We start from the raw sequence: 16,460 nt of genomic DNA on the forward strand, positions 1-16,460 counted from the left end.
TGCAGATGCAGAACTTTTTGAGTTCAAAGTATAGCACATAGCTGGTATATTTTAGAGCTTAAGAAATAAGACAAATCGGATAAGCTTTATAAGAATATTTGATTGTACCGGACATCTCAAAATAAACAAGCCAAATAGTAAATGAGAGATTTTTTAACCCTTAGCTGGCACTGTGGGGTATTAAACGCCCCAGCCTAGTTTAGCTCTAATTTAAGCCCGCTTATAGTACGAAAATGGTACTAAAAAATGGAAGAGTTAAAATGGAAGAGTTATGAATTTTTGAGTGAAAACAGTCATTTTTTCGTTTTCTTATACGTTCTCCAATTTTTTTCATACTTAATATTACATTTTATCAAAATAACCTATGACATCTGTTAAAACAACAATCGAAGACATCTTGGAATTTTTTTAAGTAAAAAAAATCAATAGCTTTCTCGCAGCAAGCATTTTAGTGTTGGGTCTGAAACGGCTCCATTGCAGTGTGCCAGCTATGTGATTCTGGTGAAGTGTGCCAGCTAAGGGTTAAATCGATTTTTTAAATCGATTTGACTTTTTTTTCAGAAGAATGTCGAATTCAAACATCCATATGAAAGTAAGCACCTCTTGATTATTCGAAAAGCATGACGGAATCTGCGTGATAGACCGCTAGAGTCATCAGCAACCACACCTGGCACTTATCTTTAATTAAGCGAATTTAGCGTTTGACTGATTCGCATCGCGAGATGTGCTTTGGTAACGTGCTCCGTTAAATTCTTTCTTCATGCATAGCGAATTAACATAAACGTCGACGATCCGCGCAGAAGAGACGAATAAAAACTCGTGACAGTTTTATCAGCGAACGCGTTGTGCATGCACGTGTGCGGCCGTTGGCTCGTGGACCGCGCTCGTGCACCACGCCTTCGTCAAGAAAAGGCGCACCGCGCACGGTTCTACGGTCCTATACCGGTATTGAGATAATATCGGTCGGCATGGATTGCGCTTAGGCCGCCTAGGAGTCCGGCTTTAATAGCCTGCAGCTACGGCAATCGGCCAGAAATCGCTCGTACCTCAGCTCGTTGTGTTTTCGCGTTCGCGCGTGCACGTGTGTGTGCATGTCTGCGTGCACGTTTGTACGCCCATCATGTACAAGAGAATGTTTCCTGGAGCAAAGTTTTCAGGTCAGAGAAAAAGACCAATCGGCAGTAGATACATTTTTTGACGCCGCGTTTTTTAATTTCATTATTTACGTCACTGTGCCCAGCGAACAAACCTTCGTATCGTTATTTATTTCTTCAGGATAATTGCTAATTAGATTATATGATGGTCGTTCGAGTGCTCGGTTGATGATTTCATCGTGGACAGTTCCGCGAACTTCTCGAAGCGAAAGTAAGGAACTGGATCCCGTGACTGGACGTAAGCTCGCCAAAATATCATGGCTTTTGTCATAATTTGTTCTCCCGAAGTAGCGTGACATCCGACGATACGTCAAGATGTAATCTATCCCGGTCCCTAATTCTCATCAAGCGAGTCATTCATCCTTAATCGGTTAATAACGGCCGTCGAACGCGGTCGGTGTGCGCCGACAACGATCGATCATTCGGCCCGATCTCGGATCGATGTATCGTATAATTACAACGGCGGCTCCCGCGATTTCTAGCTCGCCTCTCCGTTGAACCTCCTATTAAATCGTTTTTCTTTTCTGTGTGTTTCAGCAAAAGGTGAAATTTTGGTTCGCCACGGGCGGCGCCGGATTCTGCATCAGTCGAGCATTGGCGTTGAAGATGACGCCGGTGGCTGGGTGAGTTTCTCTACTTCCTTTTCGCACTATTTCCGTTTATGTCTCCTATGAAAAGCGAACTATTCCGTTTTACTGTTCGTTCCGCCGTACTAAAGAATGAAGTCAAGTGCGTTAAAATTTAACTAAAATTTTGCTTTAGTAACAACAACAACATTTATGTATTGCAATTATTTAAAACCTTATCTGATTTATCTTACTGGATGTTGGAATATTATTGGCGCTCATTTGCTACAACAACGACAAAGAAGGGTGAAAATTCTTACAATCGCTTTGTGAGGTAACTTGATCATAGTTTCATCAAATTAACTTACGATCTCTCTCTCTCTCTCTCTCTTTCAAATCTCTTTGCGGCAGGTGTTTTTTTTATCATAGAATAGAAATCTCCATGGAATGTGATCAGTCACGCATGACACGTGTGACATGTGTTACCGCTGCACATCGTGATGGTTCTTTCAGGATTTAATGTAACGTGAAAATGCATATTAACGATCGCGTTCCTCCCGAATACTATCTCATCTCTTTTTCTATACGCTATCCATCTATCCATTTCTACCTGGGGAGGATTAAATAACGCCGGCGCGCGGTGGCTTTGCCTAGTCACGCTTACTTCGATCGGAGCGATCGGAGCTATCCATTACCGAACGCTGATACAAACATTGTAGCTGATAATTACGTATAATATAGAAGTTTCTTTCTCCTGTAAAAGTCGTTACGCGGCTTTGCAGAAAACCGCGCGCTAACTACCGAAGCGTGGAAATGCAATGAATACAAATAAAAGAATCGTCGATCGTTAAGAGAATCATAACGATGGACAATTATGTCTGCTGTTATCGACGTTGCCCTCAATAAATGCACCTCAACGAGCACTGCAGTTAGCATGTATGACGTTTATATACTTTGTGCGTGATCATCGGGATGATCGCCGATGGAAGGTCGAAAGCGTTCGCGCACTCATGTTAGTCGTAAATCGCCGTTTATGGCGCACAGTGGCCAATTGTTTATCTTCGGTCCTTGAAATCGTTGATCGTTTATTGCTATTAACGATATAAGAATATAAGATGAAGGATCATATGTGGTTCGATCCAGTTTTTCTGCGGCGACTGCATTTTGTGCTTATCATCGTGAATCTGAAATTTAAATTTCGCGGCCACCTATATAAAATCTCTTTATTCGATTTCAGTGACTTGATCGGTTTATTTAGAACTTATAGTCGTCTTGCTCCTTCTCTTTAAATTTAATAGAATGGTTTTGCCACTAATATAGTAGAGTGCGATTGCGATACTTCAACTTTTAGAGAGTTCCCTTCCTCTTGCTCGTCCTTGTCCTCAGCCTCCTCCTTATACGGATTCGGTGGCAGAACGAACGCGAGGATGAACGCGAATGCGTTCTGGCAAAAAAGTCAGCACCTGGGAGGGCTCGCGCGAATTAGTTGTACCTCCTTTTTCTCGTTTTTTTTCCACTCTAGCTTCGTCACGCTCTTCCGTCCATTCTGCGATATACACGGTCCCAGCATTATCCTGCCTCCCGGTACACTCGTTCGCTTCACGCAGCGATGCGAATGGCGGGGAAAGGGGAAGGAAGCGGGGCAAGTACATCGAACGGCTTTCTCATTCAGAGCCGGCGCGGCACGGCGAACGATTCTCTCGTCGACACCATTTTATTTCGCCGCGCCGGACGTAATCCGCGGCGGCATTACGCTTTATCTGCTCTTACGATTTATCGCGACTAAACCGGTCGATGACAGTTTCGTAATTTATGCTTGTCGCTGTAATTTTATACTTTTTTTCGTCGCCGCTGGGAATTAAGAGAGACAATAATCTTTTTTGCTTGGAAGATGCCATATGCTTGCGGCAGCTGCGAGAAGTGGTAAAACTTCGTTATCAGTCGCGCGTGAATTATTCCGTGAAATTTCCATACATTTTTCGTCGCGCTGCTGGCTCGCGAGTGAGATGCTCGCGAGACGCGATGCTCGAATGAGTTTACCGGCCATTTTAGGCGTCCTTCATCTCCTGTCATCTCGCGTTTTACATTTTACGTTACTTTTACATTATTTCTAACGCCGTACAGTGGGAGGAAATGCCGTTTAAGCCGGACAAAAGGTCAAAAATAAAATGTTATTGTATATTCGAAAGTATATTAACATTTTTTACATTCAAAAATGTCCAAACATTATGAAAGAATGTATTCTTATTGCATATATAGCCTGCGTGTCTTTGTTTCGTGGTTAAAACGTGAGCGTTCCAAAAGCAGTGAAAATATCCAGTGCATTATAGGGGAGCACCGGTCTCCCCTACTAAGCCGACAACGGGGCTATTTGCATGGTTCTCAATTTTAATGAAAACCTTAAAAATAAAGCAAATAAGTTATTTTCCATTTAGTTTTATTAATATATGCTTCATACAACCGTTTACATTTACTTCTTAATGAATTAATATTAATCTAGTCATTCAGTAATTATTTCTTATATTTATGAAGCTATTCAATAAGTGTCTCGTGTCATACAAAAGAGCCAACGTAACCCAACACTAAAATATTTGTATAAATTGAAGACCTAAACCACGAGCTTGAATCTGAAAAAAATATTATCTGCGGCTGCTTGCGCTTTTGTATGACACGAGACACTTATTGAATCAAATGTCCCATTAAGGTGGTTCATGCAGTAATTTGAAGTCACAAAAACAACTATTGTTACTAGTGACAAATATGAATGATTTAGTATGTAAAAATCAGCATACATTAAAATTAATTATTCCTTAAGGTTTTTTCTCATTTAATCGTTGCTATAAACTGAAAATATCAGAGCAAAGTCACAAATTTGACTAGAGTTGGTGATATAACCATAAATATGATCACGCCGGTAAAGAATAAAATATACTAAAATAGAAAAAATATACGTCACAATTTCTACAATTCCGCGATAGTGAATATATTCATACAACTGCCGAAAAAGATATGTTATCCTTATAACCTCCATTCAACGGTAGGAGAATGGTAGGACACGCGTCTTGTGCGTCAGCTGACGCGTGCGACGCAGTGCGACGTTGCCAAGCAGCCATTGAAGACGGCTGCCATGACTCTCGTGTCGTGTCGAAACGTCGAAAGTTGCCGAAAGTTTGTCGAAAGTTCCGCTTTATTTATATACGGTACGGTCAATCAATTTGGTGTCGCGTCAGTATCTTTAGAAATGTTTATTGCATCGATTAAACAGTTTTTTATTCGTTCATCTACTCGAGAAGTATGAACGTATTCCATAAATGTGCGATCTGACCCTCCTTTCCCTATTATCACCATGTAAAATTGGCAAAGTTTACGGACATATATCTCCGGAACCAAGTGGTAAAAAAATTTGAAATTTTTCAGACACTCTAGGAACGTTAACCTTTCATTTAATATCATATTTTCCGGGCTATCTACATTTGACCTAAATGCTTGAACCACCTTAATATGCTATAATTCTTTGAAAATTTCTAAAGCATTTAATCTTTAATCTGTAAAAGTTGCTTATCTTATGAAGGTTTTTGCGATAATCTCATCTTTAATCATTTGATTATTTGCTCGTTACTTATTCTGTGAATCGCTTCTGTTCTGTCAGACGCTTTTCGCGCGCGCACGCGGTAATTGGATTACTGTATGTTTCCAGATATACTGTTTCTTGTACGAACAATTATTGTGGTCGGCCGAGCAGGTTGTCCTTCGACTTCAGCGAGTTCTCACGTTCGTTATAAGATCCACCTGAAGTTCTAGTGGACGTTCCACTCATTGCTTCGATTGATGGTTACCATACGCTTACATCCGTCCCGTTAGCTCTATTGCTATTATTTCTTCGTAGGGTTGATACTATAATAAAATACATGTTGATCAGTAAAAATTGTAATTTATTGTTTCGACGATAACTGATCTCAAATACTAACCGTACACTTTTTAGTTTAATAAAGAAAAATCTTTGGGAAAGTACTTAACGTAAAAATTCTACTGTTTTTTTTTAGGTATTTCTCTTATAAGTGTATAAAAAATTTTTCAAGTGACGTTTAATTTAGAAATTTGGTAATTAAATTTTGTACAATTTTATATTAGAGCAAAGAATAATTTCTTTTTTTACTATCGTTTTTGCTATTTTTCACCACAGTGAAGTACGCAACGTGAGACAGGCATTGGATTTTGAAGAGACTAAAAAATATATCTTTTCCATATTACATTTCTATTACCACGACACTAAGATTGTTTGCTCGTGCGGCATTGAAGTTTAAATAATTATAGCGGCTTCAATCTCTCCGTCGCTGAGAAAAGGCAATAAATCCGAATTCGCGGAGCGATTCCGCCATCGTGTTAGCCATTAATCGAGCGACGAAGGGGGATAATGGTCAGTTATCTCGTGGCTCTCGCGGAAATGGATCTTAATTAACGGCGAACGCAAGAAGCCGCCATTCGTTACAATGGGACTGGTGAGACGAACGGGTTGATTGCCACCCACGTGTAGATGCGGAGAAGTGCAGCAGGAAGGCATGCGTGGAGCACGTTGCGTATGCCCGCTCTTATGCGTGTACCTATATTTACATCATTTCCTTGTTAGCGCAGAGTGCGCACGCGGAAAGAGGAAGCTGAAGGAGGAAGAGGGCAATAAATAAGAGAGATTAGAGCGCAAGGAGACGATGAATGCTACGCGATTTCTACGACAGTTCCAGTTAGCTGCGTACTCGGTATATTTTATGGGGTATAGAATGAATATCGTTACATTTACATGTTAGAGAAATAATTTAAAAAACAAATTTTAATACTGGGACAGTTATGGAGTTATTTAGAATTAGAAAATTAAAGAGTTTTGCTTCGGGTTCCTGGAGAATGTAAATAACGAAAGCTTTTCAACTTTATTTATATATCTTACAAAAATTCAATTTCAGATAATATTTTAACGTTAAGATATAAATTTGAATATTAGAAGCTTATAATTAATAATTACGTCCCGTAAAACATAAAGTGATACTGTGGCTAGATTTGAAAAAAAGAAAGAGAGAAAGAGATAATTGTAAGACATTCTGTATAGATTTTAACTCGTACTTCCTCGTTTTACTATTTCTTGCTGTTCGCTCTCTCGTTTGCGTACTTTATCTTTCTATCCAGAAATTATAGGAGAATGAGAGCAAGAAATCACTAAAAACTATCCTCTCCCTATTGCTCTTAACTTTACGATCTTCGCATCGATTATAACGTTAACGTACCGAGGAAAATTGCCGCAAACGAGAAATGAAGTAAAATTCCAAGCTCAACGCGAAACGTCAACATCCTTCATCAGTACTGAAACCGGTGTAATCACGACAAGGCTGCGATCTCGATTCTTGAAAGGCCCGCATAATCTTGAAATCATTTCTATCTTTATTTCTGAAGAAGCAGAACGTAATAATATGGATAAGCTGCATTTTTTACACCATTGTGAAAAACAAGTCATTGAGAAATTGCACCGATTTCATTTTTCATCTCATTCTGAGACGTACGATTGTCGATCCGCGATAATTTTGAAAACGCTGTAAGATCGTGTCTCCTCTGCCAGTTGACTTCACCGCTTCGCACTTTTTTTCTTGTTTTCTCTTTTTCGCTTCGTTCGGTGCTTATGTACATATACATATATACGTATATACCTGTTTGCCGAGCATTTTTATTGCCCTTAAAAAACCTGAAGGTGAGTGAGCGCACCTGCGAGTGAGCGCTTAGTCTCGCTCGCCGACAGCTTCCTCCTTTGAATCCATTGGATTCCGGCTTGATCGTAAACGGTTGCTGTAGGATCTTTGGGAGATTTCTCCCGGCGATGACACGCACAATCAGATTCGGGAATTACAGGAGTCGCAATTTGCCGCTTAATTTGCAAATGCCGTAAATCCGGTTTTGAGTTACGTATCTCAATGAGATGCGTGTTTAAATCGACGCCGTTGCATTTACGTATCAAGTGTTGAAATCTTGACTTACTTACGCCGTTTTTGTAATAAATTTAATAAATTGTAATCTTTATTACGTTTATCTATTTGGCACGGGACAGTTATGAACAAACAGGCAGTTAAGATATCCGATTGTAGATAATTAATCGGGAATTTACTCTGCAATCTTTTCAATCTATTGTTACGTCTCGCTCGTAAGTCACACATACTATATTTATTATATGCCACATTTACTGATTGTGAGTTGAAACAGGCATAAAATTTATTAATATTACAAAAGAATCGTTTGTATAATTAAAGTGCTCTTCGTGTGCTAGAACCTGCATAGAGCTTAGGAGATGTGTATCTTTTTCAAAAAGCGTGATGTTATCTTAGAGTAAAATCTGGTGTCTTATCCTAAGAAAAATGCCAACGGGCGAAGAGGATCTTGTAATTTGTCATGAATTCTTTTTTAAGAGAGAAAGATCTCATACGTGTAATGCGGACAGCAGACATTTAAGCTGCCTTCTTATACGATTTTTTTTGCCTTCTTACCGTAATCAGATTACGAACCGGGAATGCGTGGCGTCTTCTTCTGCATGCACGTGATAAACGTGTCGTCGAAATTACACAGCGGGAAATAAGAAAGAGAAGACCTTCCGAGCGAAGCTCCGAGGGTTAAGGAAATCGTTAACGAAAGTGTTAACGAAATCGAGAACGCGATGTCGTCTTTGATAAAATTTATTTCGATTGCTTTCTGATTTATCATAATTACGAATCTAATTTACTATTACGACTCTTTATGCGCAATTTGGGAAGTTATTTATTTATTATCTAAATTCTAAAGCAATTTTCTACCGGATTTAATTGCTACAAAGTCCATATAGTCGTGGGGTTTGTGTTTCCGCTATAAATTGGAGACATTTAATCTTATCGGGGACTAACGAATTAAAATCGTCCCACGGGTTTCGGCCCGACCCGAAAGTTCCGATAATAAACGTGTCTGAATAATTCCGCGGTCGGTGAGAAATAGAAAAAAAAAGAATCGTCGAACTAAGAGGACGCGGAGAGAAAGAGAAGAGGGGGAATCAGAGAGATTCGACGAAGCTCGCGTCTGAGGATCTCTTCGATTCTCTTATTGCTTGCCTAATTGGATTCCTTTCTACCATCGGCGCGATCGCCGCGTATACATCTATCAGCCCGCGGCTCGTGAAACCAATTTGGGCATTCCTATACGTATATATGTATATATGCAGTTGGGGCTCGCGCGGTGATCTATAGATTGAAAACTACAGAGACCGCATCGACCCCTTCTGTTTTCTGCCGTCCGCGTCTTGTTCTTCGAAATGTGTTAGAATACGTCCCGTAGATTAACTTAAGTCACGTCATGATATATACATTTTATAATATCTATAATAGATATACATAATTTGTACATAATGTATATGTTGTAATTTAAATCAGGGTTGAATTTTTTCCCAAAATTAAGTGGACTTAATTCTTTTTTACCATATTCTTCAATATATTCGATGTTTAATATCGAATTTACTAAATGTAGTACAATTTTTTTAGCTTTAGCGTTAAGGTTGATAAAAAATTGCAATTAGATTACATGAATATATCGGGAATCGCTTCGTGGGCATGCACACATTATACATATAGATACGCGTATATATGTGCATACATCTCAATTCCACGTTAAACTCACGCTGCTGCTGTGTTTTATTGCTCGATGTCTTCGTGCATCGTCCACCTCGATCGATATCGATTCAATTGCGAATACACGACGTGTTTTCACGATCAGTGACCACTTTACCTTTCCTGTGTGTCGGATCAGAAAGGAATTGATGAAGTTGCGCACAATATGTCTAAATCTTGACTTTATTACTTTTGCGCCAAGATTTTAAAGAAATAAACCAATAACTGATTTTTTTATAGAGGTATTGATTACTGTCCTAATTTAAATTAATATTTTATATTAGTATTATGTCAAGTTAAAATAAATTATGATTTTAATATATATTTAAGCATTGCATCTCTTTCCTATTTGGCTTGCATTTAATTTATTTGTTAAAAAAAAAACTATTAATATCATGAGAAAAAAATGGATTTTAAATTGTGGACAGAGAATTTATAACTAAAAAGATTTTGGTAATTTTTAGACATATTGTGTATTTAAAGTTGATAATATACTTTATTTGCTACGAAATTCTGAGTGAAAAATCTCTTTGTATACTAATAAAACTTGTGGAATAAATATCTACGTATAATAGCTAGGGAGATCAAGTGGCGCTTCTTTCAATTCGGGTTGGTTTTAACATACACAGAAGCGTGTGCCACTGTGAAGTTGGTACCTCATTTTCAAAAATCGGAAATTTTATTAAGAGTTCCATTTGCACCCACAATAGTTCTACAGTTTCTGATAGATTTCAGAAATAGTTCCGTCGATTTAGATAAAAATATAACGATTCAAAAAAATGAGGTGCTAACTTCCCGTGACACCTCAAGTTTCGAAAATATTTATTTTTATCACGGAATTCTATAGTTCTTGAAGAGTTCTATAGTTCCTGATAGGTTTTAGCGATAGTTCTGGTCTTTAAGTATTTTTAAATAATTTTTTAATCTGACCGCTGGCACCTCAAGTTTCAAAAAAATTGATTTTTATCATGGAATTCTATAGTTCTCGAAGAGTTCTACAGTTCCTGATAGGTTTCAGCAACAGTTCTGGACTCTAAACAGTTTTTCAACAATTTTTTACTGTTACCGCTGGCACCGCACACAAGAGTAAAGTCATGAATCGCAGGCAGTTTCGATCAACTTTTTGACAGTTCTCGATAGTTCTCGCATAGTTCCAACAGATTTTTATAGATTTTAGCAACAGTTCCGGCCTCTAAATATTTTTTAAATAATTTTTTACTGTTACCGCTGGCACCGCACACAAGAGTAAAGCCATGAATCGCAGGCAGTTTCGATCGACTTCTTGACAGTTCTCGATAGTTCTCGCATAGTTCCAACAGTTTTTATAGATTTTAGCAACAGTTCCGGCCTCTAAATATTTTTTTAACAATTTTTTACTGTTACCGCTGGCACCGCACACAAGAGTAAAGTCATGAATCGCAGGCAGTTTCGATCAACTTTTTGACAGTTCTCGATAGTTCTCGCATAGTTCCAACAGATTTTTATAGATTTTAGCAACAGTTCCGGCCTCTAAATATTTTTTAAATAATTTTTTACTGTTACCGCTGGCACCGCACACAAGAGTAATGCCATGAATCGCAGGCAGTTTCGATCGACTTCTTGACAGTTCTCGATAGTTCTCGCATAGTTCCAACAGTTTTTATAGATTTTAGCAACAGTTCCGGCTTCTAAATATTTTTTTAACAATTTTTTACTGTGACCGCTGGCACCGCACACAAGAGCAAAGTCATGAATCGCAGGCAATTTTGATCGACTTTTTGACAGTTCTCGATAGTTCTCGCATAGTTCCAACAGTTTTTATAGGTTTTAGCAACAGTTCCGGCTTCGAAATATTTTTTTAACAATTTTTTACTGTTACCGCTGGCACCGCACACAAGAGTAAAGTCATGAATCGCAGGCAGTTTCGATCGACTTTTTGACAGTTCTCGATAGTTCTCGCATAGTTCCAACAGTTTTTATAGGTTTTAGCAACAGTTTCGGCCTCGAAATATTTTTTTAACAATTTTTTACTGTTACCGCTGGCACCGCACACAAGAGTAAAGTCAAAGCGAGAGCAAAAACTATGCGAGAACTATTGAGAACTGTCAAAAAGTCGATCGAAACTGCCTGCGATTCATGACTTTACTCTTGTGTGCGGTGCCAGCGGTAACAGTAAACAATTATTTTAAAAATATTTAGAGGCCGGAACTGTTGCTAAAATCTATAAAATCTGTTGGAACTATGCGAGAACTATCGAGAACTGTCAAAAAGTCGATCGAAACTGCCTGCGATTCATGACTTTACTCTTGTGTGCGGTGCCAGCGGTAACAGTAAACAATTGTTAAAAAACTATTTAGAGTCCAGAACTGTTGCTAAAACCTATCAGAAACTGTAGAACTCTTTGAGAACTATAGAATTCCATGATAAAAATCAATTTTTTGAAACTTGAGGTGCCAGCGGTCAGATTAAAAAATTATTTAAAAATACTTAAAGACCAGAACTATCGCTAAAACCTATCAGGAACTATAGAACTCTTCAAGAACTATAGAATTCCGTGATAAAAATAAATATTTTCGAAACTTGAGGTGTCACGAGAAGTTAGCACCTCATTTTTTTCAATCGTTATATTTTTATCTAAATCGACGGAACTATTTCTGAAATCTATCAGGAACTGTAGAACTATTGTGGGTGCAAATGGAACTCTTAATAAAATTTCCGATTTTTGAAAATGAGGTGCCAACTTTACAGTGACGAAGCGTGTCCCATGGAAATCGATATCAATCGTGTTTGATATCATGTGCTATAAAGCACGAAGTAAGAGGCTTTATAAATGTACTCTATTCGATCGACAGCACACGCGTGTATATGCGGGTACGCGTATTTACCGATCAATAAAGCGCTCTTTCAACCAGCGACCGAGTGCTATTTTGCAAGTTAAAGCGAATAATGCAAGAGTGGCAGAGCGATATGGAACGTAAAACACAAATCCTTTATTTGCGACAGACAATGTATGAACTCGTGCCGACATCGAAAATATTATACCTGTTTTTAATTCATATTATTCGTATGATACGCAAATTGCATGTATACATTACAATAATGTGTAAAATTGGTGTGTAAAATTTATCGAAATAATGGTCTGTTCTGTCTCTAATTATCGAAGAAATTTTATAAATCAGCAACGAATGATTGTTTTGATTTGTTTCTTCGGTAATTCTTTAAACGTTTGTTATTTTAGAGGCGGTGGACTAGCATGATGAATGATATAAATCAATACTTTTAATATGAACATATTAAACTTTCTGTTAATATATGCGAGCGATAAATTCGGGATTAATTAAAGGGAAGAATTAACAATTATAATTAATATCTGATTATATCATAAATTCAAACTTTATTTCTTATAGTTGAATATGTCCAATGTCCAATCAACAGAATTCAATTAATTTGATAAAATCAATATTCTTTTCCAAATCAATTAATATAATTATATATAATGAGACAATAGAAATATACCCACCATGATACCTGCAACTTAATTATTTAATGCCGCGTATTATTTTTTCGTTCGATCAAATAAGAGCCAACGAAATAAGTAGCAACGGAAATTTTTTAAATCACGAACGGTAGAGCGACAATTGGGAGAGTTCTTCCCCGAACTTGTCCGCATCGCGTGTCCGTGTGTCTTTTGCCATCGAGCAAACAACGACGAAAAGCACCAAGGACGCGAGGCCTCCCTTCGCGTCCCCGCTTCTTTTTCCTTATAACCCTGAAAATTCGATTTCGTTGCCGCCAGGTATTTTAACGAGACCGATATTCCGTGGCGGCGGTGTGTGCCGAAAGGCCGGCGGGTGACGAACGACGGGGTGGGAGCGGGTGTGTGTACACGAATTCGGGACTAATCTGCCCAATTAAAAAGGACCCGGTGACCACGGCGGAGAGAAACGGCGGGTACGACAGGCACAGATTCGAGAATCCGCCGATGGTATTCGCTAATGAGTGCGATTCCTCTAGCCCTCTCCGTTCCTCTCACGCTCCCTCTATCCTTCTCTTCGGGCTTTTTTCTCCCGCCCTCTTTTTCGGCTACATGTCTAGGGCGGTCACGATCCTGGGGGTATTGGAAAACGTTAATTAAGCACGCCGTTTTCGAGCGCTTTGCGTAGAACAGGATCGTCGTTAATTGGACAATCGCCACCGAGACTTTTGGCGGAGTTATCTCGCCGCGAGAAGCGTGAGAATATTGCGCGGGGAGTAATTTCGACAAAACCCGCCGGGAGGATTTTCTTAAGCTCATCGCTAAAATATTTGCAGGATTTGTGAAATGACTTTTTAATGATTCAGGATTTAATCCTTTATTAAACATCCCATGTGCGAATGTCGGACTTCTGCCAGAGTTGTCCGCATGGCCCAGAAGTGGCACAATATTGGCTGCCAAGACTTGATGGGTGGTGCTGCCCCAGTACGGATAAACCGCTAGATCAGTATTGTGCCAGTACCCCCATGCAACCATATTCTGTTCTGAGCCGAGTCTCGTCTCAGTACTGACCGTGTATAAGGCCAGAAATTATATTGATCTACGGCCGAGAGTCGGCTCAGTACTGGGCATGTATTGGGTCGACTTAGAAACTTTTCGCTCGGGCGGCGCCGGAGGTAACAACCGCGCGAAAGCAACACGCCGCGAGGGGATTTTTTGCTAGAGCCCACGCCGGAGGTAACGACCGCGTTCATGCCGTCGTCGTCGCTCTCAGCGGTCAAGTCCCGATGATCTCGATATTTCGCCTCCAGCGCCCGTAAGCGACCGTGCGTAAGACCGTGCGTCGCCGATTGCTCGGCCGGCCGGTTGGGTACTATAAGAGGTGCGGTGCGCTCGGCGAGCCGAGCGACACGAGCGATACGTACGGACGTGCAAACGCTTTTCGCTTGGTCCGTACAAATGTGTAAAACGTTTATGGAATACGTACACGAAAGGGGCACGTACGACGAAGTCGATGCGGGGAGCATCGTTTCCCGTTCGCTCGCGCTCGTAGTTGATCGCCACCGTCGTGTATCTTATACGAACACAGCATTGCCACGAGTATCGAAAGACCGAATTGGACTTGGAGAAATTCTCGCTCGAGCGGCGCCGGAGGTAACAACCGCGCGAAAGCAACACGCCGCGAGGGGATTTAGAAAGCTTTTTGCTCGAGCGGCGCCGGAAGTAACGACCGCGGCACGAAAGCAACACGCCGCGAGTATGATATGGCAATCAGTGTTATCCCCGTACTAGTACTCTGTGTCGGGCCAAAGTTGGCGCCAAGAGTTGGCCCAATACTGGCAATCAGTGTTGTCCCCGTACTAGTACTCTGTGTCGGGCCAAAGTTGGCGCCAAGACTGGGACCCGTGTTATCATTCCGACATTGCCCCAGTAATGACCCCGATCTTAGCTTGTACTGGCCCAGAATCGTCAGCCAGTACTGGTAACTCTGGCACCAGTACCAAGCCAGCACTGAGCCTTTATGAAATTCGCACATGGGATCATTTGTTGATCTCTCAGATAAAAATATAAAAATTTTAGAGGATAACAGAGGAATCTTCTCTCATTTATATATTGTTAATAACAAACTGAACAACCAATCTATCTAATCTGTCTAATATGAAAAATGATTCGGTAAATTATATAAGTTGTTTTAATATAAATTTACATAGAGTACACAGTAGAAAATTTTGTGTCAATGGAAGTCCACTCTCAATTTTGTGTTAAAATAACTCATTCATCGTGTTATTTTTGACATTTAGAAATGTTATATCGACATTTATAACATTTCTAAATGTCAAAAATAACACGATGAATGAGTTATTTTAACACAAAATTGAGAGTGGACTTCCATTGACACAAAATTTTTTACTGTGTAAACTATTTTAGTGTGCAATTTGAAGATTTAATTATTGATCGCTGTTATAGTCCGATTTCGGCACGCACGTTAAATTACTTTTATCTTTAAAATGAGATGCCGCATCGCGCCATTTACGAGACAAATGCACTGTATTATATTGGAGCGGTGATGTAAATTGTGCAATTTTTTAAGGACAATTTCCAAGTGATAAACACGATCGTTTCCTTTTTTCCCCATGCGAAATCGATCTCGTTAATAGAGGACTCGTTTATTAACGGACGCGTATGGCCGAGGTAACGTCAAACTGCTCGAAAGAGTGTTGGATCGGTCCTCTGTCAGAGAACATTATATCAACGTATAGTAGGTCCCGCATCGCGAGTACTTCATTTCGTTGTTACCTTATTTTATCCTGCCGAGCGCACCTGCACTCCTCCCTTTTCCTTCTCCCCCTTCGTCCGTTCTGCCGGTCGAGAGGCTCTCTCGTTGCATCGCAAATGTATGCAGGTCGTACACGACCTAGCCTAAGAAGTGTATTTCTGGTTCCGCACATTCAGCGGCCCCGAGAGATGTCGGATTACGTATCGGATGGTTGTCTAACAAATGAGAGCGCGGCGATCCGCACTGTCAGTGGGCACAGAGTCAGAGTTTCTGTAACATAGGCGAACTGAAATATTGGTTTAGTTTTCGAGCGGCGATTAACCAGTGACTCGACGGAGCTCATCGGAATTTCTGCATAACTTCAATTTGAAGTGGTCGAATTTCGTAATTCTCGTCTTACCTTGGGTTTATACGGTCACATGTTTGTTTACTAGTTGTAAATTGAAATCTTGAATTCTAATTTAGTTCGCTCCCTCGATATTTAGGAATTTCTTCTTTTCTTATCCCCAGCATACCGAACGTGCGTCCCATTTTGAGAGGCTTTCGTATTCCTTCGGACCGCGGCGGCGGCACCCCTTTGAGACATTTGTTCGTTCGTGTTCTTTCACGTGCCTGGCACACTCTTTTCCTTTCTTTCACACGAACTTGCTGACCGATATATATACGGGCTTTGGTCACCGGAGTTGTGACTACCTGCCGTCGCCTCTAATTGGCACGATTTATAACCGCCGTGGATCGTGCATCTCTCGCCTTGCGTCCGTAGCCATTGGCTCTTCGCCTGTCGAAATTTCCGTCGATTCGTGCGAATCGGCGTCTCTTTTTCGATGAAAGATCGCGACCACCTGTTGC

At 40.0% G+C, this 16,460-nt stretch overlaps 1 protein-coding gene across 1 annotated transcript in view; it reads left to right on the forward strand.

Annotated features, from left to right (window-relative positions):
* Window positions 1–16,460, forward strand: part of Fng (Fringe glycosyltransferase) — a 119,832-nt gene that overhangs the window by 79,664 nt on the left and 23,708 nt on the right. The window contains exon 6 of the mRNA XM_071718338.1: window positions 1,692–1,777. Within this exon, the coding sequence (XP_071574439.1) occupies window positions 1,692–1,777 (86 nt within the window). The remainder of the gene's footprint in view (window positions 1–1,691; window positions 1,778–16,460) is intronic.

The sequence above is a fragment of the Temnothorax nylanderi genome, unplaced genomic scaffold, assembly GCF_030848795.1.
Source record: "Temnothorax nylanderi isolate EJ_2023f unplaced genomic scaffold, tnyl_v1.0 TNYL_tig0246_pilon, whole genome shotgun sequence".
Taxonomy (NCBI): domain Eukaryota; kingdom Metazoa; phylum Arthropoda; class Insecta; order Hymenoptera; family Formicidae; genus Temnothorax; species Temnothorax nylanderi.